The sequence below is a fragment of the Triturus cristatus genome, chromosome 8 (genome assembly GCF_964204655.1).
Source record: "Triturus cristatus chromosome 8, aTriCri1.1, whole genome shotgun sequence".
NCBI lineage: Eukaryota > Metazoa > Chordata > Amphibia > Caudata > Salamandridae > Triturus > Triturus cristatus.
In genome coordinates, this window is record NC_140591.1 from 1432703607 (window position 1) to 1432730308 (window position 26702).

At 47.7% G+C, this 26702-nt stretch overlaps 1 protein-coding gene across 3 annotated transcripts in view; it reads right to left on the reverse strand.

Annotated features, from left to right (window-relative positions):
- Positions 1-309: 309 nt before the first annotated feature.
- ANKRD42 (ankyrin repeat domain 42) overlaps positions 310-26702 on the reverse strand; it is a 394873-nt gene continuing 368480 nt past the window's right edge. For 2 of the 3 annotated variants that reach the window (XM_085620564.1, XM_085620566.1), the window contains exon 12: positions 310-749. In XM_085620564.1, coding sequence (XP_085476690.1) covers positions 648-749 — 102 coding nt within the window. In that variant the 3' untranslated portion in view covers positions 310-647. The remainder of the gene's footprint in view (positions 750-26702) is intronic. The other variant, XM_085620565.1, reaches the window with a different exon arrangement.

Sequence of the window (26702 nt, forward strand, 5' to 3'; positions counted from 1 at the left end):
GGTGCCTTCAAGTTATGTAAAGTTTTGGCAGCCATTAGTGATGCACCATTTGCCACCCATTTTTCCGAAAATGAAACTGCCGCAAAAACACCCCAAACTCAAATAGTGACACTGTTATAAGTGCCTAGGCCTATTTTTTACTCCTAGTGCAAACCTTGTTAAAGAGACGAAACCACCATAGAAGGAGTACTTTTTTGTGACCACAGATTCCGCCGGGTTGCATTGACGTCCTGGGTAAAAGATTTTAGATAAACGGCGTTAGATGCTAAACTTACTTTCTAAACAGCACTGCAATTCAGTCAAACACAATAATAGGAAATATTTGATTTATTTAAGTCAATGGTGTACATTACATTTTTTCATGTGATACTACCACTATAAAGAGGCTTAAAAAAACGTCAGTTTTAAAACATTTACATTTTTTTAAAACTTATCAAATGCAAAACATTGCCGTAAAAAACATTAAAAGAAATATCTGTATATATTATTTAAAATGCAAATTTAACATGACCAACGTAGGAAAGTAGATATTTTCTAATTTAGAAACCACAGGTGAGAACCGGAACTTTAACAGAAGCAGAGGCCCAGAATCTATATGAATCGATCAATATTTTAAGGCAAATTTTCAAAAGGTCTTCAACGTCCTTTTATTTTTCTGTGACTCTTCTCACAAACACACCTCCAGGGATGACTTGCTGCTTTTTCTTCGGTTTCTTCTTTTCCTTGGGGGAATCTAGTGCTCTCGCTCCCTATTAAAACAAAGAAAAGAATGATATAGCATATGGTAAGCTATGTTTTTGTCTGTTCACATGGAGGACTGAATTGTCTTTAAATGCCTGTGTGAGGTTGAATTTTACATTGCGCGAAACAGCTCTAGCTGTCTGGTAAGAATTGTTGCCACCTCTAAACAAACCACACTAGAACACTAACCTTACCCCACTACGTACTACACAAAACAACACAAAATATGCAAAATCACATATAGGTAGGATTGGGTGAGAAAATAAGCTAGGGCACCACAGTGGCCCACATTAAGAACTGGGTTGTGAGAAAAATGTTCCACATCCCTGAATCGAACAGTTCCGGGCTTTTTAAGACATGCACTGTGGGCGGAGCATAAGGGGGGGCGGGAATATTCAGAGGATTGGGTCAGTGGGCAGAGTCAGAGGTGTGGCTAGAAAGAGCAAAACATCCCAATTTTTAGTATGTTTGGCATTTCACTGACAGCTTATAATGTTATTTAATGCAACCAATAGATACACGTGTATTTGAGGTTTAATAGATGAGTTATTGACATTAAAATACATTTACAATGTGGGATACGTATTCAATCACAGAATGTCCCAAATACGCATATAGGTGGAATCATAAGCCATTTGTGTCCGAGCCATGCAGTTTCTTTCATTAGCACTTCTCCTCCCTCTTTCTAACCATTTCTGAACATAACATTTGGCTTTAGATTCAATGACAGGAAGCCCCACGTGTTGGGGAGCACTGTTGATGACATCATTCTGTGCCCCACGGTCAATGCAAAATTGTATTTATGTGTTTTTACATGCTTCACGCAACATGTCATGAAGCCAGCATTAGATGCCTCTTAGTTTCCTGTTATTGTATCTAGACCTAGCACTCTAAAACAACCCAGACCTGTTGGTTTTGCAGATGCTTTTAGCAGTATCAGATGAATGAGATACAACTATTTTATGAGTAGTTTGTGTAATTACCACTCAAGTTAGATAGCAATCAGAATTGCAAATGCATAATTTCTGAAATTATGAGACTCAAACATTGGTAGAGCCAAAAATAGGTAGTGGTCCTCAGATTATTTCAATCAGTTATTTTCTCCCCTACAGGCTACTATCCTCTGCAATCACTATTAGGCACCTTCCTCCTTTGTCTCTCCATGAGCACTGTAGGTGTCTAGGAATACCACCCACCAGAGACTGCATGAGAGAAGTTCAAACATGAATGGCAAAGTATCCTAGTCTGCAAATGTTTTCCACATAATTATAACTCTGCCGTGTTTGCCACATAAAGCACCATCTGCTTCATAAGCTGATGGTTTTACCTAAAAATGTGTTTGTATCTCAAATGGATCAAAACAATGTGACTTGTGTTGCTGTGAAGTGGAGGGCCCTTTACAAAGGTTGACTGGTCACGTTCTCAGGGCTGCTATTAATGAGGCGAAAGCTTTGCAGAGACTGTTCGTATGTGTAAAAATGTCAAAATAACAAAGTATCAGAAAATGTACCACATTAAGCTGCAGTCTTTCTTTGCTGCATAATTTAGTCAACACTGCAACATCATTTTGCCCTCCATTACTGCGTAATTGCAGCGGCCCAAAAGCAGGCAGCACATGTTAAAAGTGCTTGCTGCTTGAAGCAAAGAGACACCGTGAAGTTTGAGAACTTAGGGACATATTTACGGGAATGGTGGTGCAACGCATCAAGTTATTTTGCTGTGCTGCCCTGCGTCACAGGGAAAGGGCAAAAATGCACCGTCTTTATCCAAGACGGTGCATTCCTGCCCTTTCCAAGTGTGCTGGTGCCGTTTCGTCTGCCTAGCGCCAACGCAGGCACCCTTGCACCATGGTGCAAGGGTACCTCCGTTGCATGCAGCATTGTTTTTGTGCACAAAAGCAAACCTGAGAGGCTTTTTCCTCTTTGTATGAGTGCTGTACATATAGAAAGAGGAAAACAGGGAGAAATAAAGATTTTTCTCCTTGTTGTGCCTCCCTTGGGGAGGCGTAAGATTTTGAATCAGTCCCAGGTTTACAAGTCCTTGTAAATCTGGGAATGCATAAAAAACGTGAGAGTTGAGTGGGAACACCCACTGCAACGCCTCCCTTGTGCAGAGTAAGTCAAAGCAGCAATTTGTGCTGTGTTGCATTACTCCATATTTATGAAACCATTCAAAGCCATGCAAAGTGGCTTTGCGTGGCTTCATAAATATGACTTGCAGATTTGTGACGTGCATTTACCACGTTCCGTGGTGCAAGCATGACGCAAGGCCCTTGCAAACATGCCCCTTAGTCTGGTGTGCATGCAAATCCTGCATTGCCAATCCCTGGTGAGTTGCATTAATACTGCTGGAACAAGGCCAATGGAGGCACCTATGTGTGAGGCGGACTGGCCTCAAGGGTCCTGTGACCTCAGTGACAAAGTCACTGCTGTTCTAGTGTGTGCTGCTTCGTAGGCCTACCCGCAAGACTGTAGGTGAACTTCAGTATGGATTGTGATGGACAGGCCTTCAAGGTTAACCCATACTGGCCACCGGTAGGGTCCACTTGCTGGTGCTTAGAGACCAGGGCTTCTATGGTCTAGTATGGCCTTCTAAGGTTTAGTAGGGGAATGTGCTCCCTCAGGAGAGTGGTCTGGTGGACTGGTCATGAAGCCCGATTCCCCAGTTCCAGATTTTGTAGCTCTGGCCGTAGTGCCACATCCTATCCTCCTTGAGCACCCTTCTGTCCCACTGAGAGACACTTGCACTGCCTTCAACTACAACCCAATTCTGCCCCATTATAAACACCTGGCTGTGACTCAATTCAAATTACGCACTGCCTGAAAAAAGTAACAACATCCTGGAAAAAGCAAACACTCATAGGCACAGGAAGATTATGTAAAGCGTGTGAAATATAAGCAGGAACGACATGGCTACTTTAGTTTTTACACTCCTTGTTTAGAAATCAATTAGTTTTTTTTGCCTCAAACGTTGAGGACATGAAAACTGAGCTCTTAGTGTACACAGGTGTGCCTTTGGTGTACTCGTGGACAGCAAGGAAGGGCATAAGCAGGGCTCAGAATATTAGGGATTCTTGAGGAAAATCTGATCTGACTCACAGAAACCCACAGGGCTCCTCCACATTCATGTAAGCCAGCTAGCTGCTCAAACATCGACATTATGTATTCAAGTGTCCTGCTAACTATACCTTTTGAACTGTCTGGCTTGCTAACTCTCCTACCCACAAAAAACTTGAAAGAGCTCTTGAGGGTAAAAGGCAAAACTATATTTTCATTTGGGAATTGAAGGATACATCCAACTTTATTTTTTGTGGTGACACAATCGTATATTAGTTAGGCTGTAATGCATTGCTAAAACAAAATCACAAACCTAAGAGGTCACAAAGGCAAGACCTATTGGCTTTGCCAATGCTTGTTTAGATATCGCATTTGCTAAATGGGGCACTTTTAATTTGGTGCCAGACAGGGCCAAACTGGGAACCCAAAGCAGCCCTGGCAAATTTGTGTCCATCCCCTGCACAGTGTGATGTATGCGAACGCAGCAAGCAAGCCTGATGGCTGCAAAAGGGACACAGGGAGAGGGTGTTCTCTCCCCTAGAAAAGTTTGGAAAAAATTACATAAATGGTGCATTCTACAACAGATTGTATTATGTATTCCATTGTATTAGCTTTTAGAGAACAGTAAATGATGACCTTACGGTGCACCAGGATACGACAATCTTGTTGGGGCCCTTCAAGGATTCCCTCACTATCACCCTCCAACAGCGCCCCTCATCTCTCCACTGCCCCTCTCTCACATGTATTTAAATTGTTTTATAGTGCCTGTCATACCAGTGAGGAACTTGGAGCACTTTACATCATGCACACATACAGAGACAATTAATCATACGTGTGTAATTCAATGTTTAGAAAATGTTTACAAGACAAAAGGGGCTATAAGGTGTTAGGATTCACATGCCATCAATTCTGGTTGGCATTTTTTAAAGATCTGGAACACAACCCGAGGGTTCAAAATGTAACACAGTAGTTGGATTTTCTAATAAGAATGTATTTCTTCCCAAATAAACCAATTTTAGCAGTATTAGGATAATGAATGACTGGGGAAAAAACATAATTTCCAAACCCTCACCATGCAATTTGCATGCAGCTCTCTGTGACAAAAGCAGTAACCCACTGAGCTTTGCCCATTAAATACAGTTCTGTGATTTGTATGGTACAGGTTCTTTGCAGCAGGCATTTTAACCCTCTGCACTACAATGGATGGGTCAAAACTGGCAATAGACAATACTCCAATCTGTCTCCAACAGGAAGATCAACCACCAGAGATATAAATCTTGACTCTTTTATTGTCGCCTGAAATCTGCTGGGCTTACAAGGAATCCTGCAGTGATTTTTGCGTTTTTGAGAGTGAGAAGTGAGTCATTGTGCTGGACAGCCCTGTGGGTTTTGTTACTGGGGGTCGGTTTTGCAGCCTCCAGTAATAAAATCAGCCTCCCTTCCGATGCCCAGCACACCAACCCGGCCTTGGATCCAGGGCTTATTTGTTTTCTCAGTCAGACCCTGGATGGGGTTCACAAGGGGCTCTGATGCTCGGGTGTCACAGAAATGGACACCTCGTGCTGCTTTTATGTTATATCCTTAGAAAAGGGTAAACAGTATTTTCAAAAAGACCACATCCCTGAACATAGACAGAGAAGCAGTACACATTTTATAAAATATAATACGGAAAACAGCAGATAAGACATTAAACATTTTCCACATTTATTTTTAAAAAGCGCCAAGGTTTGAGCACAGTGTACCACGAATTCCACATGAAGTCCTCTTCCTTTCCGTGTGGTATTGTCAGTCTGGGTGAGCTGGAAAATAAAGGGCAGATGAGGTCAAGGGTGGGGCCACCAATGCGTCCTAATGTGTCCATTGTATTGGTCACAGTGGGGGCAGGTGGGTGGCCTCCTCACTAAATGAGGTGTAAATTACTTCACAGCCGGGCCCATCAGAGGTAGCTGGTTTTCGTGCTGATTGATTGCTCCTCCAGTGCACCATGGCTCCTACAGTGTTGCTGGGCAGGTCCCTGCCCACAGATACAGTGGGGAAGGGGGAGGAGGTCCTGGCAACTGCAGAGGCCTTCTTCGCTATGCTGCACACCGGCCTGGATGATCCTGTAGTTTTTTGTTTTTTTTTAACTCGGAGCATTCCTGTCGTCCTGGGACGCATTTTTGAAATGAAGAAGTAGGGGAACGGACTTTGTTAAATTAACTAAGTAGGGGCACGCCGTGCCCTTCCGTTCCCGCCCACTTCGACCACTGCCTATATGCCAGTCCGACCCTGACTACATATAACATTTATAAAATGGCTGTGAGTCTGTGGCGGCCGGCACTGGGAAGAGTGGCGAGGCAGAGGGGTTGGGAGTCGACAGGTTACGGGTGTGGTAAAATTAAATTAAAAAACACTTACCTTGCGCTCACTGCATTGCCGACTCGGTGAGCGCAAGGTAAGTGGCTTTACCTAATTTATTTTACCTCTCCTGTCGCCCATCAACTTCCACATCCCCACCCCACCCCATGCCCTTACTTGTGCCGGTTGCCACTGCTGTGAGTCATTCCTCTTTGGTCACTGGCATATTGTGTTGAACCCCCCACTTTGGGAAATTGCGCAATGGGCTTTTTGGATCAGTCCCTGGCATTTCGCAGACATGAATCTTTTAATCTTCTACTTCGGGGGGGGTGGGGGGGGAAATTTGGGAAGGTTGGAGCATGCTTTACTATCTCAGCTTCGCCAGCACTTCTATATCCCCTCTCATCTCTCCCTGCTTTTGATGCCCCTGGACACGTGTTTTGTTTTGTTGAAGAGTCACTGGCTTTCGTAACTGCTTTTGTTGCTAAGGATGCCACAATGTTCGTACCTCAAAAGGCCAATGATTTTCAGCAACCAATACTGAAGAGATCCTCACCTCTGGCCTGCACTTCCACAGATTTTAATCAATACTACCAGGCACTCCTTTCTTTGCAGACAGCCCGGCTTCTGTGACTGCTGTGATTACCAAGAATGCCCAAAAGATCCCCACTATAAAGCTACATTTGGTTTCCATTAGAGGAACAATCTTTGCTTTGTCTAGCAACCACCCATGGCACCAGATGCTTTATAGGTCGAATCCTACCAGACAGCAGCAAAGACATATTAAGGACATGCTCAAAGCTTCCCATTGCTTACCATTGATTTTGTGTTTTGTAACTTACATTTGCTTGCTTTCTATTTACTGGCTTTTTTTGTTTTAAGCTGCCCAGCATGTCTTTGTCCCCCTCATGGAACAACGCCTATTTACCACCTCTCTGATTGGCTCCTTGTATTCTTCAATGAGTGCTCGGTTTCTGGGAACTCTTTATTTCTCTTTTGTGACTCACTCCACAAGAGTATATTTTTTTAGTTGTCTCACTTCTATGCTAGATCAGGAGGCAGTAAACAAGTTTTATTTCTTTGAAAAGGTTTCCCGCCTTCTGTCTTTCTGCTTGACTGATTTTCTCTGACACTACCAGTTCATCAATGTTGCACGTCTGTGAGGAAAAGGTTTCTGTATATTAGCATGGTTAATTTGGTCAAAGCTCTTTACTAATAGCTTAACTAACAATCCTCTTCGTTAATTTCACATCCATGCCATAGGTATAGGGGAGTGTGGGAGTGTGCTGAAGCACCCCCAAGATAACCAAGCAGGAGTTCAGAAGTGAATGAGCAATAAACAAGCCTTTAGATTTTTTTTTTTAATCTTGTCACTTTTGCTGCACATTTAAAGACAGAGGTCAAATGTTAGGCTCAATCTTCCAAGAGAGGTTGGCGTTTACTTTTCTTTCTCTAACTGCAAAGTGAGAGAATGTATGTGACAATCTTGCTGGGCACTAGTGGTGTGAAAGAAAATGCTGTAGGATGTTATTTTACTATAGCACACAACAAAACTTAAATGCCAAATATTTCAGAATGTATCAGAATTAGAAATGCACAAATGCTCTCCAACCCCGACGCCGGAAACAATGACTTCACTCCCTCGCAAGACCTCTGCGACTCCCTCGCAGCCTTCTTCCACGACAAGATCGCAAACATTCACAACAGCTTCGGCCCACCAACCACGAACCCCACCACCGAACCGATGCCCCCCACCGCCACCCTCCGCACCTGGACCCCAGTCAGCACCGAAGACACAACACGCACAATGAACACCATCCACTCCGGATCCCCTACGGACCCCTGCCCACACCACATCTTCAACACGGCTGACCACATCATCGCACCCCACCTCCGCGACATCATCAACGCCTCCTTCAACACCGCCACCTTCCCAGAGTGGTGGAAACACGCCGAGATCAGTGCCCTGCTGAAGAAACCAACTGCAGACCCCTCCGACCTCAAGAACTACCGCCCCATCTCGCTCCTCCCGTTTCCTGCCAAAGTCATCGAGAAGACCGTCAACAGACAGCTAGCCGCCTTCCTCGAGACCAACGGATCCCTCGACCACTCGCAATCCGGCTTCCGAGCCAACCACAGCACAGAGACCGCCCTCATCGCAGCCACAGACGACATCAGATCCCTAATGGACAACTGGGAAACTGCGGCCCTCATCCTCCTGGACCTCTCCGCAGCGTTCGACACTGTCTGCCACCGCACCCTGGTACAGCGCCTGAACAACACCGGCATCCAGGAGAAGGCCCTGGAGTGGATCACCTCATTCCTCGCCGGAAGAACCCAGAGAGTCTGCCTTCCCCCGTTCCGGTCAGCGGCCACCGGAGTCATCTGCGGCGTTCCACAAGGGTCATCGCTCAGCCCCACCCTCTTCAACGTCTACATGAGCCCCCTCGCAACCATCGCACGTCAACACAACCTCAAGATCATCACCTACGACTACGACACCCAGCTGATCCTCTCCCTCACCAGCGACCCGGACGCCGCCAGAGCCAGCCTACACGAAGGGATGAAAGACGTCGCCGAATGGATGAAGAACAGCCGCCTAAAACTGAACTCAGACAAGACGGAGGTCCTCATCCTGGGATCATCACCCTCCACCTGGGACGACTCCTGGTGGCCCCCCGCCCTGGGAGCCACCCCCAAGCCAACGGACCACGCACGCAACCTAGGCTTCATCCTGGACTCCTCCCTCTCGATGACCAGACAAGTCAACGCCGTCTCGTCTTCATGCTTCAACACCCTGCGCATGCTTCGAAAGATCTTTCGGTGGATCCCCACCGAGACCAGGAAGACGGTCACCCAGGCCCTCGTCACCAGTCGGCTGGACTACGGGAACGCCCTTTACGCCGGCACCGCCGCCAAACTCCAGAAGAAACTCCAACGGATCCAGAACGCCTCAGCACGACTCATCCTGGACATCCCCCGACACAGCCACATCTCCGGACACCTGAGAGACCTGCACTGGCTCCCCGTCAACAAAAGAATCACGTTCTGACTCCTCACCCACGCACACAAGGCCCTCCACGACCTGGGCCCCAAGTTCCTCAACAGCCGCCTGACCTTCCACAAGCCCACCCGCCAGCTCCGCTCCGCCAGCCTCGCTCTCGCCACCGTCCCCCGCATCCGCAGAGCCACCTCCGGAGGAAGATCCTTCTCCTACCTGGCAGCCAAGACATGGAACTCCCTCCCCATCCACCTCCGGACAACACAAGACCATCTCGCCTTCAGGAAGCAACTCAAGACCTGGCTGTTCGAGCAGTAGCATTCCGCCCCCCTCCCTCCCCCCCCCCCCCCCCCCAGCGCCTTGAGACCCTCCGGGTGAGCAGTGCGCTATACAAATGCCTATGATTGATTGATTGACAAATGAAGCACATTTTTTGTATTTCTGAAGTGTGGTGGAAACAAATATTTTAATATGATCTAAACAATCACTACACTAGATGATGCCAATTTCAGCGCATTATCATTTGTGCACTGTACAGTTTTATCAGTAAAACTGTATGTCTGTTCAAATGGAAGGGTAATTTCAATTGAGAATGTGCTGTTTGTAATGGCAGAGCACTACCACACCATGCAAACTCCACTCTGCACCACTCAACTCCAATCTAAACCACTCTACATCACTCCACGCCAATCTATGCCCCTCCACTTTACAACAGTCAATGGCACTGTACTCAAAATCTACACCACTCCATGCTATTTTGCTCTACTCTACAACACTCTACTCTACTCCACTCCATGACACTGCACTCTACTCTGATGTTCCATAACACACTATTCCACTCAGCTCCACTCTATGCCACTCCATGCCACTCCACAGTATGACACTACTCCATTCTATGCCACTCCACTCTATGCCCTTCCACTCTATGACACTCTCCTCCAATCTACCCCATTCGGTTCTACTCCACACCATGCCACACCACTCCACTCCACTCTACAACACCCCACACTGACACTCCATGCCAATTCACTCTACACCACACCATTCTACAACACTTTACTTCAGTCTATGCTACTTCACAACACTCTTCTCCAGGCTACAACAATACCCTCTACTACAATTCACTCCACACTACTCCAATCTACGCCACTCTTCTCCTCTCCTCTCCACGCCACTGTACTCCACTCCTCTACGACATTGCACTCCACTCTACAACTTTCCACTCCACTCTCCTCTATGCCACTAAACTTTGGCCATGCTGAACAGCAGCCACGCTGGTGTACAATATGGCTAAAATACATTGGCAAAGCCAATAGTACTCATATATGTGAGTCCCATTGGCTTTGCCAATGCCTGTCTTCTACTGCAGCCAGAATGCAACTGATTTTCAGCAGCCAATCGCCGAAAATTCCATAGCTTTTTAATGTAAATTTAACTATATTGGTTTCAAACAGAGACCTCAGGGGTCAACAAGATAGCTCAATTAGACTTGCTTTGCTGATGCTGTGTGATCACCTCTTTTGGTTTTTCTTCTGCATGATGCTTTTCAAATCCAACACTGATGACTAGTCAACTAGAAAGTCTATTTTTTTTAGTTTCACAATAGCCACTTGTTAGAATGGGGAACCTCTGGTTGGCACAGGTAAGCACTTGTGACAAGCAGTGGTCCCTTCTTCTATTCAGGGCGAGAGAATTACCCCTTCAGAACAACCCCTGCTCACCCTATAGGTAGTGTGGCGCGAGCAGTCAGGGCTAACCTTCAGGGCGCTAGTCAGTTAAGCATTTATGATCACACACAGTAAACCACAATGATCCCCCACAAATGGACACCAGGCGTAAGTTGTATCAAAAATACGGATGCTTTATATAAAAGATTCTTGGTTACGCAGGCATGTACAAGACCATCAATAACGGTTGTGAAATGGAAGCCACAAGATGATAATTAGGCACTGTTCTTTTCTTTGGTAACTTATTTGATCACGAGCGCTTCGCAGGGCTCGGTTGAGTCGGTCCAGTCACGATGATGCGCAATGCACCCGGGATACAGTGATACGGGGAAATCAGAACGTTGCGGACCCCGAGTCCGATAGAGTTCACTGTACCTGGGAACGTGCGATGTGCTTGGACGAGTCGTCAGGGGAGATGCAGGTTCTGCACCTCGCGGGTCTCCGGATCAAGAATTCAGCGGGCGGCTCTCGGTAGACAGGTGCGGCCCAGGGCCTCCGACACGGACTGTGCAGGAGGTCACTGCGGAGGGCGGCACGGTCAGACTCAGGCTGGGAGGTGAAGCGGGGCGGCCGGATACGTTACGACGTACGGGCGGCCGTCCGAGGCTTGATTTCACTTCCCAATTAGAAATCCGGCGGGAGGGCGAGAGGGCACCAGGCACGCTCCAGTGGCAGGCAGGTGACAGGGAAGCGGGGCGGCCAGCCTCGATGGGTCCAGAGCGACTCAGGTAGAGCGGGGCTCTCGGCGAGGGGAGGCGGCCAGGCTTCTGGGTGTCACGGCCCTAGGAGGGGTGGCAAGGTGCGCAGAGCACTCCGGCGGGAGAAAGCACACGGCTCGAGTTCTCAGACGAGCGGAGACACGGTGAACCCACTGGTCCTGGGGTTCAGTTCAGGGGGCAAGCTCTTCTTCCAAGCCCTTGGAGATAGTTGAAAAACAAAGTGCAAAAGTCTCTTTCAGTCTTTTTCCTCTCCTTCCTCAGCAAGGCACCTACTGCAGGCCAGTCCCTCAGGTCAGGGAAAGTTACTCCTCCTTCAGCTTCTTCCAGGTCCTTCTAGTCGGGCGGAGTTCCTTCGTGGTTCAATCTGGATCTGATTTCTTAGGAGCCAGTCTCCTACTTTTATACAGGGATTCTTTTGTTCTTTAGCGCCAGGGGGCCTGGGCCTGGCTCAGTCCAGTCTTGGAGCACTCTGTTGTGGTGACTCGGCTTGTTCCTTTCAGCAGCAGGGCAGAGACATCAGCCGCTCCACAGGGGGCGGCGCCGGCTTTGTGGTGGCAGAGCACAGGTCTATTCAAGAGTCAGGGTGTACTCCTCCCACCCATCCTGGTGTAATCTCTCTACCCACCACCTGGCAGCCAACCTGTCTCCTGGAATCCCCCAGCCCTGCTCCTGTACTGTTGCTAGGCAGAACACACACCCACGGCAGAGGCGGACTGAGATGGTCAGGCACGCAAAGGCTAACTTTCTAAAAGTAGCATTTGCAAACCCAGGATATTAAAATAACCTTTCCTAAAAGATGTATTTTATTATCCCGAGTTCAGGCATACTAAACATGACTTTCTACCATGCTCTCTGAGTCCACTGGGGTCACAGCGTGTAGCGATCCCAGCAGCCCATTCTGGCCTATGGAGAGCAGGTAGCCTTCAATAGTGAAAAACGAAAATGGCTGTAATTCACTATTAAGACATGCCACACACATCAGGGCATGTCCTACCTTATGCCTACAATGCACCCTGCGCTTAGGCCTACCAGAGGGGTGACTAACATGTAGTTAAGGGAAGGTTTAGGGACTGGCAAGTGGGGACACTTGCTCAGTCAGCGCGATGGTACCAGACCGCGCGCAGGTTCTGCGGTGGCAGACCCTAGACACATTTTACCCCGCTGCTTCGGTGGGTGGCACAACCAGTGCTGCAAGCCCACTAGCAGCATTTGGATATACAAGCCCTTGGCACCCCTGGTGCACTCTACTAGGGACTGATAGTAAACCAAATAAACCAAATGTGGAAGTCAATTCACATAACACATTTTACCATAGGGAGCACTTGCACTGTGGCACTGGATGGCAGTGGCACAGTGCCCTGAGCAGCTAACACCAACACAAAACACATTGAGGCACAGACAAAAATGGAAGGGTGACCCACGCCAATGGTGCCAGGTCTAACACGTGTCCCCTCCAGCTGAAAAGTGGGGAGAACTACCCTACCCCAGGGAGTTCTGCATCACTAAGGCGGAAAAACCTGGACAGACCGTCAGCATTGGCGTGATCTGTGCCAGGGCGATGCTCCACCGTAAAGTCCATACCCTGTAGGGAGATGGACCACCTCAATAGTTTTGGGTTCTCACCCCTCATTTGCATCAACCATCTGAGGGGCCTGTGGTCGGTCTGAACCCGGAAGTGAGACCCAAACAAGTAGGGTCTTAGCTTCTTCAGCGCCCAGACCACAGCAAATGCTTCTCGTTCTATCGCACTCCACCTTTGTTCCCGGGGAAGTAGCCTCCTGCTAATAAAGGCTACGGGTTGGTCAAAGCCCTCCTCAGTGATCTGTGAGAGAACAGCCCCTACACCATGCTCTGATGCATCCGTCTGCACCAGGAACTCTTTGGAGAAGTCAGGAGCCAAGAGCACGGGCGCCGTGCACATGGCAGTTTTCAGGGTGTCGAAGGCTTTCTGACAGGTGTCAGTCCATATCACTTTCCTGGGCTGCTTCTTCGAAGTCAGCTCTGTCAAGGGGGCAACGATGCTGCCATACCCCTTGACAAACCTCCTGTAGTACCCTGTGAGTCCTAAAAAGGCCCTCACCTCCGTCTGGGTCTTTGGGGGCTCCCAAGCCAGGATGGTTTCAACTTTGGGTTGGAGGGGCGCCACCTGGCCGCTCCCCACTTGGTGTCCCAAGTACACCACTGAACCCTGCCCGATCTGACACTTGCTTGCCTTGATCGTGAGGCCTGCCTTGCGCAGCGCCATCAACACTTCCCAGAGATGTTGCAGGTGTTCTTCCCATGTGCCGCTGAACACTGCGATGTCATCCAGGTAGGCGGCGCTGAACTCGGTCAGCCCAGCCAACACCTGGTTGACCAACCTCTGGAAGGTGGCAGGGGCATTCTTCATCCCAAAGGGCATCACCCGGAACTGGTAATGCCCATCTGGTGTAGAGAATGCGGACCTCTCTTTGGCCCCATCAGTTAAGGCGATCTGCCAGTACCCAGACGTTAAATCAAACGTGCTGAGGTACCGTGCAGCCCCTAACCGTTCGATGAGCTCTGGGGATGGGGTGCGCGTCAGTCTTCGTGACTGAGTTGAGTCCTCGGTAGTCCACACAGAACCGGAGTTCGGGCGTGGGACCCGGCGCTGCAGCCTTTGGGACCAAGACCACTGGGCTGGCCCAAGGACTGCTGGAGGACTCAACCACCCCTAGGGCAAGCATCTTCGAGACCTCCTCTTTGATGCAGGCCCTGACCCTGTCAGTTACCCGGTAGGCCTTGTGCTTCACAGGTAAGCTGTCTCCTGTATCTACATCATGGACGCACCAATTTGTGATACCAGGAACCAGGGAGAACAGGTCAGGGAACTGCCCCAGCAGCTGGCGACAGTCACCCTGTTGCTCAGGAACAGGGTGCTTGAGAGGTTAACTCCATCCACTGACCCGTCGTGCTCTGAGGCTACCAAGAGGTCAGGAAGAGGCTCGGACTCCTCTTCCGTCCCATCATCGGTGGCCAAGAGCATGCCCACTTCGGACCTCTCCAAGTGGGGCTTCAGTTGATTGACATGTAGGACCCTTAAGGGGTTCCTAGGAGACCGCAAGTTCACTAAGTAGGTGACAGAACTCTTGCGCTCCACAATCTCAAAGGGTCCGGTCCACTTGTCCTGGAGTGCACAAGGCTCCACAGGGGCCAGGACCCACACTTTTTGGCCAGGTTGAAGCTCAACCAGAGTGGCGTTCTGGTCGTACCACCGCTTCATTTCCTCCTGGCTGGCTTCCAGGTTTGCCTCAGCAAGTTGCCTGAAACGCCTAGTCTGGTTCCGGAAAGCCAGCATGTAACTGTATACATTCTGGGGAGGTTTCCTGGGAGATTGCTCCTAGCCTTCCTTGACCAGACTAAGAGGTCCTCGTACTGGGTGGCCATACAAAAGCTCAAAGGGACTGAACCCTAGAGACTTTTGTGGCACCTCGCGGTACGCAAAGAGAAGGCATGGTAAGAGGACGTCCCACTTACGCCTCATGGGTTCCTCGAGACCCATAATCATGCCCTTCAGAGTTCGGTTGAAGCGCTCAACCAACCCGTTTCCTTGGGGATGGTAAGGTGTGGTGAACTTGTAGGTTACACCACACTCTTGCCAAAGGGACTTCATATATTTCGATATGAAGTTGGTCCCCCTGTCAGACACCACCTCTAGAGGGAATCCTACTCGTGAGAAAATTCCCATCAGTGCCCGTCCCACCACGGGGGCCGTCACTGTCCTCAGAGGGATGGCTTCAGGGTACCGGGTGGCATGGTCCACCAAGACCAGGATAAACCTGTTGCCCATGGCTGTCTTGGGGTCCAGCGGCCCCACAATGTCAATCCCCACCCGCTGGAATGGGGTACTGACCACAGGGAAAGGTTGGAGTGGAGCTCTCAGCTTCCTTCCACTCTTGCCACTTGCCTGGCAAGTCTGGCATGTCCTGCAGTGGGTGTCAGAACTCCTGCGCATTTGGGGCCAATAAAAGTGGGTGACAAGCCTTTCAAAGGTCTTGTCCTGCCCCAAATGTCCTGCTAACGGTACGTCGTGAGCCAGCCCCAGTAGGAAGGCTCTGAACTTCTGGGGTACCACCAGCGCACGGGCTGACCCAGGTTCAGCAACCTTAGGCTCTGAGTATAGGAGGTCGTTCTCCCAGTAGATCAAGTGAGTTCCGGACTGATCACCATTGGCCTGGGCTGCAGCCTGCTGCCGCATACCCTCTAGAGAGGGGCACTCTTTCTGCTCCCTGCAGAATTCCTCCCTGGTGGGGCCTCCTTCCTGCTGCCAATGGGTCAGCTCAGGCAGGTCCCCCAGTTCGGCTATCTGTTCCCCGGTAGGCTCCAAGGCATCCCCCTCAAGGTCTGCTTCCTCCTGGGCCGTGGGAACTTCAGGAGCCGGATTCCCGTGCCTCCCTTGCTCTCTCTCTAAGGCCGGTTCCTGGGCCTCTCCCTCAGGCTCCAGGGTTCCTTCAACACCCCTACCGGCTGCCATCGACCGGGTGGTCACGCACGCCCAATCAGGCAAGCCCACCATCCGCAGGTGAGTTGTCTTCTCCACCTTTTCCCAAGGGGAGCTCTCCAAATCGTTACCTAGGAGACAATCAACAGGCATGGCCTCTCTCACAGCCACTTGCAGAGTACCAGAGACCCCCCCCACTCAAAGGGAACCTGAGCCATTGGACACTGACTCTCTGTGTTGTCGGCGTTGACAACACGGCAGAATGCGTGCGGGACAACCTGCTCTTGAGACACCAGGTGTTGCTTGACAGCAGTCACACTGGCTCCTGTATCTCTAAGAGCCCCCACCCTCTTGCCATTTATGGTCACCCACTGCTCATACTTTTGAGTATTGGGGGGCAGCTGGGCCTCAGCGACCATCTCACTGTCTCCTAATGAGACCAGGGTCATCTGTACGGGATCCCCCGCCCCTTGGACATCTATCTCCCTACCCAAGGCTACACTATTCACCTGCTTGGGGGGTGGAGCACCAGAGGGTGCTGGTTTACCATACAGGGGGCACTTGGGATCCACGGAAATGTGCCCCAGGTTGTTACACTTGTAACATCTGAGGGGCCCTCTTTGAACAGGGTTACCTGTCGGGGCCCCGGTCTGCTTCGGGGGTGGGGGTGGCTGAGAACCTTTCCCTTGGTTCCCTTGGGAATTACTTTGGGGCCCTCTGTAGAACTCACTCTGTTTACCCTTGTCCCCCCCACTCTTCTGCTGGGTACCCTGAACACCTTTGGCGGGGCCTCCCATGGGACTCTTGTGGACCCTGGTGCTGATCCAGCGGTCCGCCTCCTCAGCAAGCTTCCTCGGGTTGGACAGCTTGCTATCGATCAGGTGCTGGCGTAGCTCAGGAAAACAATTATCCGACAAGTGCTCCCATGCAATTAAATCAAACAGCCCTTGGTAATCATTCACTTTGCTACCCTTCACCCAACCATCCAGCGCTCTGCAAAAAAAGGTCACATATTCTACATAAGTGGTACCAGGTTTCTTGGTGGAATCCCTAAATCTCTGTCTGTACAATTCAGGAGTTAACCCATACCTTGTCATAAGAGCCTCCTTCATGTGTGGATAGGATGTGTGGACCTCAGAGGGGAGGTCTAGCAGTGTGTCCCGCCCCTCACTCAGGAACCTTCCCCACAACCCCGCTCCCCAATCCTTCTCAGGGACCCGGTGGGAGGACATGGCTACTTCATAGGCCCTGAACCACTGCCCAATATCATCCTGCTTATAATATTCTTTGACTACATCTTTAGGAATGTGCACCCTTGACTCTGTTGGATTGCTGCCACCAGAGGGTGAGTTGTCTAAACTCCTGGCCTTGAGATCCAACTCCCTCATTTTTACCTCATGCTCCATGGCCAGTTTCTGCCTTTCCATCTCCATTTGCAGTTTTGCCATCTCCACCTCATGTGCTCGTGCAGCACTCCTGTCGGCCATCTCCTCGGGCGACAGGCCTCTGCTAGGCTCAAAAACACCTTCTGGGGGTATCACCTCTCGTGCATTCTCTGGAAACTTTGATTCGTGCCAGGCTCTCAGCGCCTTCACGTATTGATCCTTGGTTGTTAGTCCGCTTTGCTTAATTCTGTACTTGGAGAGATATCCTTTCAGGACATCATTTGTGCACTTCCTCAGTGCCTCGGGCTCCCAATCGATGTCATCCACTCCAGAGAATACAGAGGACGATCCGCCTCCATTGACTGAGCTAGGCATGGTTTCTTAAGGGGGAGATTCTTCTTTAGCAACAACTGTCGATCAATCTGTGGCTGCGTTATAGGTCTGCTCTATGTGGTGATCAATAATTCACTGTATGTAAATCATAAATGCAAATTCGAAATCCCACCGCTGCCACCAATGTTAGAATGGGGAACCTCTGGTTGGCACAGGTAAGCACTTGTGACAAGCAGTGGTCCCTTCTTCTATTCAGGGCGAGAGAATTACCCCTTCAGAACAACCCCTGCTCACCCTATAGGTAGTGTGGCGCGAGCAGTCAGGGCTAAACTTCAGGGCGCTAGTCAGTTAAGCATTTATGATCACACACAGTAAACCACAATGATCCCCCACAAATGGACACCAGGCGTAAGTTGTATCAAAAATACGGATGCTTTATATAAAAGATTCTTCGTTACGCAGGCATGTACAAGACCATCAATAACGGTTGCGAAATGGAAGCCACAAGATGATAATTAGGCACTGTTCTTTTCTTTGGTAACTTATTTGATCACGAGCGCTTCGCTGGGCTCGGTTGAGTCGGTCCAGTCACGATGATGCGCAAGGCACCCGGGATACAGTGATACGGGGAAATCAGAACGTTGCGGACCCCGAGTCCGATAGAGAGTTCACTGTACCTGGGAACGTGCGATGTGCTTAGACGAGTCGTCAGGGGAGATGCAGGTTCTGCACCTCGCGGGTCTCCGGATCAAGAATTCAGCGGGCGGCTCTCGGTAGACAGGTGCGGCCCAGGGCCTCCGACACGGACTGTGCAGGAGGTCACTGCGGAGGGCGGCACGGTCAGACTCAGGCTGGGAGGTGAAGCGGGGCGGCCGGATACGTTACGACGTACGGGCGGCCGTCCGAGGCTTGATTTCACTTCCCAATTAGAAATCCGGCGGGAGGGCGAGAGGGCACCAGGCACGCTCCAGTGGCAGGCAGGTGACAGGGAAGCGGGGCGGCCAGCCTCGATGGGTCCAGAGCGACTCAGGTAGAGCAGGGCTCTCGGCGAGGGGAGGCGGCCAGGCTTCTGGGTGTCACGGCCCTAGGAGGGGTGGCAAGGTGCGCAGAGCACTCCGGCGGGAGAAAGCACACGGCTCGAGTTCTCAGACGAGCGGAGACACGGTGAACCCACTGGTCCTGGGGTTCAGTTCAGGGGGCAAGCTCTTCTTCCAAGCCCTTGGAGATAGTTGAAAAACAAAGTGCAAAAGTCTCTTTCAGTCTTTTTCCTCTCCTTCCTCAGCAAGGCACCTACTGCAGGCCAGTCCCTCAGGTCAGGGAAAGTTACTCCTCCTTCAGCTTCTTCCAGGTCCTTCTAGTCGGGCAGAGTTCCTTCGTGGTTCAATCTGGATCTGATTTCTTAGGAGCCAGGCTCCTACTTTTATACAAGGATTCTTTTGTTCTTTAGCGCCAGGGGGCCTGGGCCTGGCTCAGTCCAGTCTTGGAGCACTCTGTTGTGGTGACTCGGCTTGTTCCTTTCAGCAGCAGGGCAGAGACATCAGCCGCTCCACGGGGGGCGGCGCCGGCTTTGTGGTGGCAGAGCACAGGTCTATTCAAGAGTCAGGGTGTACTCCTCCCACCCATCCCGGTGTAATCTCTCTACCCACCACCTGGCAGCCAACCTGTCTCCTGGAATCCCCCAGCCCTGCTCCTGTACTGTTGCTAGGCAGAACACACACCCACAGCAGAGGCGGACTGAGATGGTCAGGCACGCAAAGGCTAACTTTCTAAAAGTAGCATTTGCAAACCCAGGATATTAAAATAACCTTTCCTAAAAGATGTATTTTATTATCCCGAGTTCAGGCATACTAAACATGACTTTCTACCATGCTCTCGGAGTCCACTGGGGTCACAGCGTGTAGCGATCCCAGCAGCCCATTCTGGCCTATGGAGAGCAGGTAGCCTTCAATAGTGAAAAACGAAAATGGCTGTAATTCACTATTAAGACATGCCACACACATCAGGGCATGTCCTACCTTATGCCTACAATGCACCCTGCGCTTAGGCCTACCAGAGGGGTGACTAACATGTAGTTAAGGGAAGGTTTAGGGACTGGCAAGTGGGGACACTTGCTCAGTCAGCGCGACGGTACCAGACCGCGCGCAGGTTCTGCGGTGGCAGACCCTAGACACATTTTACCCCGCTGCTTCGGTGGGTGGCACAACCAGTGCTGCAAGCCCACTAGCAGCATTTGGATATACAAGCCCTTGGCACCCCTGGTGCACTCTACTAGGGACTGATAGTAAACCAAATAAACCAAACGTGGAAGTCAATTCACATAATACATTTTACCATAGGGAGCACTTGCACTGTGGCACTGGATGGCAGTGGCACAGTGCCCTGAGCAGCTAACACCAACACAAAACACATTGAGGCACAGACAAAAATGGAAGGGTGACCCACGCCAATGGTGCCAGGTCTAACACCACTGTTGCGTGAAGCAACATGACATGATGCAACATGGCCCTATGTTGAAATCATGTAAGGTAATGTTTTCTTGTTTCGCGATGTCCATTCATGTTGCGTAATGTGCCACAAAGTGGAAGCCATCTTGAAAGTATGAATACATGTTTCTATACTTTCAAGATGGCCTCTGCGCTGTGTCATACCACACTGCATCACAAATGGACTGACCATCTTGAAAGCCTAAATTAGTGAATGTCATTTAGATGTCACGAGTGATGTCATAAATGATGTCATAGAACATGTCATAAGCAGTGCGTGGGTGGGTGCAAGTTACAGTTAGGGTTGCTAACTATAACTGGTAAAGTTCTGTGTTTTTTTTTAGTTCAAAGCATTAATGTTCACATTGACAAATTCACCTAACTTTAACCTTAAACATTAACTATTAACCTTTGTTTTTTTCAGTAAATTTCTAAGGTTTTTATTTTTAAACGAAAACAGATATTATTTTTACCCCTAACTATAACTTACTTTAACATTTGTTTATATTAGTGAATTTTTTGTTTTTCTTTTAAATTAAGTAAAATAATTATTATTGTATGGTAGAATGACTTTATAATATGTTGTGTTCTGACATTATTTTAGTAAAAGAATGTTTTTTATATTATAATAAAACAGGATATGGTTCATAGTTCGCAAACTCTTTGTAAAATGAGTGTGAGTATTAAACAGATAAATATTCAACAGAAATTGTTTATTACCTCAATTATTCAAACTCTGATATCAAGACATGTCACCAGCAAGCTTTTTTTGAGGTGTCATTACTCTAGCAATGATGGCTCTGCATAATAGGGTGTGTAGAGGGACTGGCCTCTCTGCTGAGACCTCCTCTCTCTGTAATGATGAGAGTGTGTGGCAAGGTGTGGAGAGGGACTGGTCTCTCCTTTCAGTCCTCTCTCTCAGAATACGGGTGTGCGTAGTAGGGTGTGTGGAGGGACTGGCTTCTCTCTTAATGATAATTGTGCATAATAGTGTGTGGTGACAGACTGGGCTATCTTTTCAGACCTCTCTCTCAGATGACAGGTGTCATAGTAGGGAGTGTGGAGGGACTGGCCTCTCTTTTCAGACCCCTCTCTCAGATGACAGATGTATGTAGTAGGCTGTGTGGAGGGACTGGCCACTCTGCTGAGACATGTCTCTGTAATGATAGGTGTGCATAGTAGGGTGAGGAGACTGGGCATTCATTTCAGACCTCTTTCTCAGATGATGGGTGTGCATAGTACGTGGTGGTAAGGCACCGGCTTCTTTGGTGAGACGTCTCTCTGCCACGATGGGTGAGTGTAGTAGGGTGTGGAAAGGGACAGGTATCACCTTTCAGACCTTTTTCTCAGATGACAGGTGTTCAAAGTAGGGTGTAGGGGGTACTGGTGGTCACCAGTAGGTAGTTATAGTTAGGCCTGCTTTTCTATAGACAGAGCGTTTTTGTGTGCTGATAACTTTGGCCCCGTTTGACGAATCTTCATGAAACTGTCGTTACTGTGAAAAATTGTAGGTGCTGTGGAATTGAAGTAAAAAAGTTATATAAGGGAGAAGCAGAATGGCATGCTGGCCTCCTAGATTTAGAGAGGAAGTGTCTATAGGATAACTACTGTGAAGATAATAAATGTACATTGTTTTGAAATAATTTTTACGATCCAGCGGGATCGTGAATAGTAAGAAGGAATAGATGAGTCCTCACTACACTCTATTAGTAGGAATGCATATTGTGGTGGTTGTTTTGAGAGGAAGTGTGTAAGAAATAAGTACTGTGATGATTAGAAGGTTAAATCTTTTTTTTTATGTTACGTTCTTGCGAGACTCTCGCGGGATCGTGAAAAGTAGGAACGAGTGATGTTTGAATACACTCTACTATGCACTCTTGTTACTTTATAAAGGAGTCTTACTGGAGATGGTGTTTATTAGACGCTACTATTTATGCTCATTGGTTTGAGAAGAGGCGTGTGCAGATTTAAGGCTCATCCAAACACCCTACTACACACACCCATCATCTTAGGTAGAGGTCTGAAAGGAGAGCCCAATTCCTCCCAACACCCTGCTACACACACCTATCATTACAGAGAGAGGTCTCAGCAGAGAGGCTATCCCCCCACACACCCTGCTATGTCCACCTGTCATCTGAGAGAGAGGTCTGAAATTAGAGGGCAGTACCTCGCCACACCCTACTATGCACACCCATCACCGGAGAGAGTTCTGAAAGGAGAGGCCAGTCCCTCTCCACACCCCATTACGCACACCCATCATTACAAAGGGAGCTCTCACCAGAGAGGCCAGTCCCTCCACACACCCTACTATGCATATCGATCATTACAGTGAGAGGTCTCAGCAGAGAGACCAGTTACTCTCTATACTCTTCTACACACACCCTTTAACTAAGAGGGAGGTCTCTGTGGCGAGTTCAAACCCTCTAAATACTCCAGCATGCACACCCATCATGCATGACAGAGGTTTGACTGTAGAAGCCAGGCCTTCCCTACATTCTAATATACACACCTGTGATCTAAGTGAGAGGTATAAGTGAAGAGGCCAATCTCTGCCCATACCCTACTGTGTATACTTGTAATCCAAGAGAGAGGTGTCAGCGGAGGGTCAAATCTCTCCCCAAACTCTAGTATGTGCTTTTGTAATCAAAGAGAGAGGTCTTAGCAGAGGGGCCAGTCCTTCCAGACATCCTACTAGGGACACCCGGCATCCAAGAGAGGGGTCTCAGTGGAGAGGCCAGTCCCTCCACACACACTACTAAGCACACCTGTCATCTGTGATAGAGGTCTGTGTGGAGAGGCCAGTGTTTCCCTACACCCTACTACACACACCTGTCATGTAAGATACTACTATTTCCCTATAATTTTGTTGTGATCCAGTGAGAATCTAGCAAGAGTAGCTCACAAACTTCAGAGAGTGAAGCATGCTATATGGACACGTTCGATCTCGCAAGAGGCTAGCGGAGACTTGAAGGAAAATTATAAGGTGTTTTACGATCTCCTGTGAGAGACTCAAGAAATTGTATAATGAGAAGTAAATAAAAAAAAAAAAAAAAAGGCAAAGGCTCAACCAATAGTTACCATTCCTATTACATGGTTGGAGAAGTGCTGTGATGTGATTGGATGCAGAACCACAGATAGCTGTTTGTCCTTGGTGCTTTGGAGGAGAAGGACGCCTCTATGAGTTGTGCTCAGAAGAAGTTAATTTATCTGGAGTTGAAAGAGACTGGTGTGGTCATTTGCATTTAAGAAATAACTCTGGTATTTAGCAATATACTTCAAAAACGTTATTGTGAAGTGTTCGTAATTGTACTAATGTTGGTACACTTATTCTACAGTAGGGGTACAGAGTGAAAAGTTGTTTGGGAGGTGTGGATGTGTTAATATAGGCTTTGAGAGGTACACATTAGAATGTAGAAAGATGTGAGCAAGGTTTGCAGATTTTGTTACAAAAATGAAATGTACAAACCTTGAGAACTTGTAAGTAAAGGAAGCAGTTTTTGTCCAATTATAAAACAAAAAATGTAATAATACAAGCTATACTGTTATGAATTTCATTGTACGTATATTTTAGCCCTATGAAATGTTTGAGTGGTGATATTGCTATTTCTAGAGTGAAAAGCTGGGGTGAGTGTTAGCAAAGGCGTCAAGAGAAATGTGTTACTTTATAAACTTTTATGAAATCAGGTTTGATGGCAAGTTATTTGTGAAAAAAGTGAACTGGGTGAGGGTGTGGAATTTTTCAGGAGAAAGTAATAAGTTACTGGAGCATTAGATATAAATATGTGATTGTAGGTTATCAATTATTGACTTGTATGTAACTTCTATCTTTTTGGTTATTTTGTCTTTTTTTAGGGAGGAAAATGGAAACTTGTCTGAGGAAATAATTATCTGCTTACATAAGCAGCAAAGAAGAGCCTTGTTAAGAGAAGCAGAATAATTGTGTTGTTCAGCAATAACTAAGGGGCTCATTATGATGGTGGGCAGACATGAGTCCGACTGCCATCTTTGCGGTGGAGGGACCGCCCGCCAGTAATGCGGCGGTCCCACCACACATATTAGGACATATTAGGACTGTGAATATGTTACTATATGTATAACAATGGTACTATGCTAATCTTTTATCCTATAGAGAGTTGGTAATAGAGGAGTCAATTATATGTCAATGCAGGTATGGTTATTTGTCAAGCAACAGTGATGTGTTGCATGCTGTAATATTGGTAACTGTAATGCTAGAGAGGGATCTTCGCACAGAGTTAAACGCATGTTTATACTCTAACACACACTGCTATCAGCTGCTGTGCACAACCTATTATGTATGAGTGTTGCCATTGGAAGGTGTTCAAAACACAAGTAAGTATCATTCCACAGTGAAATATGGACACAAATTATCCAAGAAGCAGTTCTGAACAGAGAGGAAACTCCATTTTATACTCTACTATGGACATTCATCAATATGAACAGAGGTAGGTGCAGGAAGAACAGTTCCTACTCACAGCCTACTTTGCACATTATTCTGAAGAGTTGTCTCACCTTAGAGGGCAGTGTTTTTCATACCATAGTCTCTATAGATGTTATGCAAGACATACTTTAACCATAAATGGAATTCAACTCCAAACGTTACTGGTACTTCTGTCATACTGGGGAGAGGTGTGACCACAATGGTCACACCCTAATTTGCTCAAGCATTATCCAAGAGACACATCACAGGAGAGAGGCCTGTCCCTACACACACTATTGCATGCAGAGTTATCATACCTATCAGCATAAGAAGAGGTATTAGTAGAGTGATACATTTCTCTCAAACTCTACTAGAGACACCTCTTACCATGGTAAGATGTGTTAGCAGAGAAATGAGTCCCTTCCCAGACAGCACTGCATATTGCTGTTGTTCTAAGTAGAGGTGTAAGGACAGAGGCCACTGGTTCACTACTCCTTACTGTACACCCAAGTTGTCCTGGAGATAGATGTTAGTGCAGAAGACAATGTTTTGGTACATACTACTGTATAGATTGTGATGCTGGGTAGAGCTGTGAGTGGACAGGGAAATCCATTCCCACATATTAATAAATATGGTTATTTCCCTGGGGAGAGGTAGGTAGGATAGTACTTATTATACTTAGTATGGAACAGTGAGGTCTTAAATGTGAGACGAGTACCATCCCCACCCTACTATGCAGACTACTAAACCTGGGAAAGGTGTGAATGGAGAGGCAGTGCCTTTTTACACCCTACTCTACACACTAGTTATCTTCATGCAAGGTCTCAGTGGAGAGGCCAGTCTCTCCCAATAGTCTAGCAGTGCGGGTTGTAAGCGGTAAGCATTGTAATGAAGGAAAATGTAAATTCTTCCTCTAAAGTAATTTTGATGATCTCACGAGAGTCTTGCGGGATCGTATAAAAAAGGGGGTATCTATAACAACAGGATATGTTCAGTGAAAATGCAAATTCCATTATAAAAGTACACTCTCACGAGAGGCCGGCTAGAGTCAACTATGCTATAAATGAGAGCATCATGGCTCCTGCAAGTGTCTTGCGAGAGTCATCAAGAAGGAAAACAAGCATTGGAAATGCAATCGCTCTCGTATTTGTTTGAGTTAGACCTATTGGCATTGTATACAGAAATGTCTTTTACGTATGTGTTATGGAATGTGTGTATGTATGTGTTGTGTAGTGGAATTATGTGGGTTGTATTGGATTAGTTAATTGAGTGGTGTGGAATTGTGTGGTGTGGAGTGGGTTTGTGTAGCAAAATTATGTGGTGTGTGTGCTATGGAATTATGTGGCTAGTAATTATGTGGAATTGAGTGTACTGGAATTATGTGGAGTGGGATTGTATGTTATGGAGGATAATTATGTGGAATAGTATTTTGTGCTGTGGAGTGGTATGTAGTGGAGTTTAATTATGTGGTGTGCTGTTGAATTTTGTGGCACCATGTGGAATTGTATGGTGAGGATTGGATGTACTTGGTGTGTTAATTGTGTTGTTGAGCTGTATTATGTGGTTTGGTGTCAAATTATGTGGTTTGGATCAGAAATGTGTAGAGTTGAATTGTGTGGCGTGGAACTGTGTGCACAGCTTTGCCTTTTTGGTGACAAAAAGAACAAATAGGTATGAGCTAAACTTAAGATCTGTGTGTTTAGGTGTTAACAAAATTAAAGAGAGTTAGAGCTATTGGCACTGTAAATGTCTCTTACCTATGTGTTATGGATTGGAGTGGATGTATGTGGTGTGTAGTGTATTGTTTATTACTTTGAACTGGAATTGTTAGTTGTGGAATTGAGTGAGGTGGAATTATATGGCGTAGTGAATTTTTGTAGCGTATTTATGTGGTATGGTGAATCGATAGGGGTGAGAGTTGTATTAAATACATGGAAAGTAAGATTGAGAAGAATAGGTAGTTTGTGTGTGAAGTGGTGACTGAAGTTTAGATACAGAACCAGAAATAGTGTCTGAGAGAGAA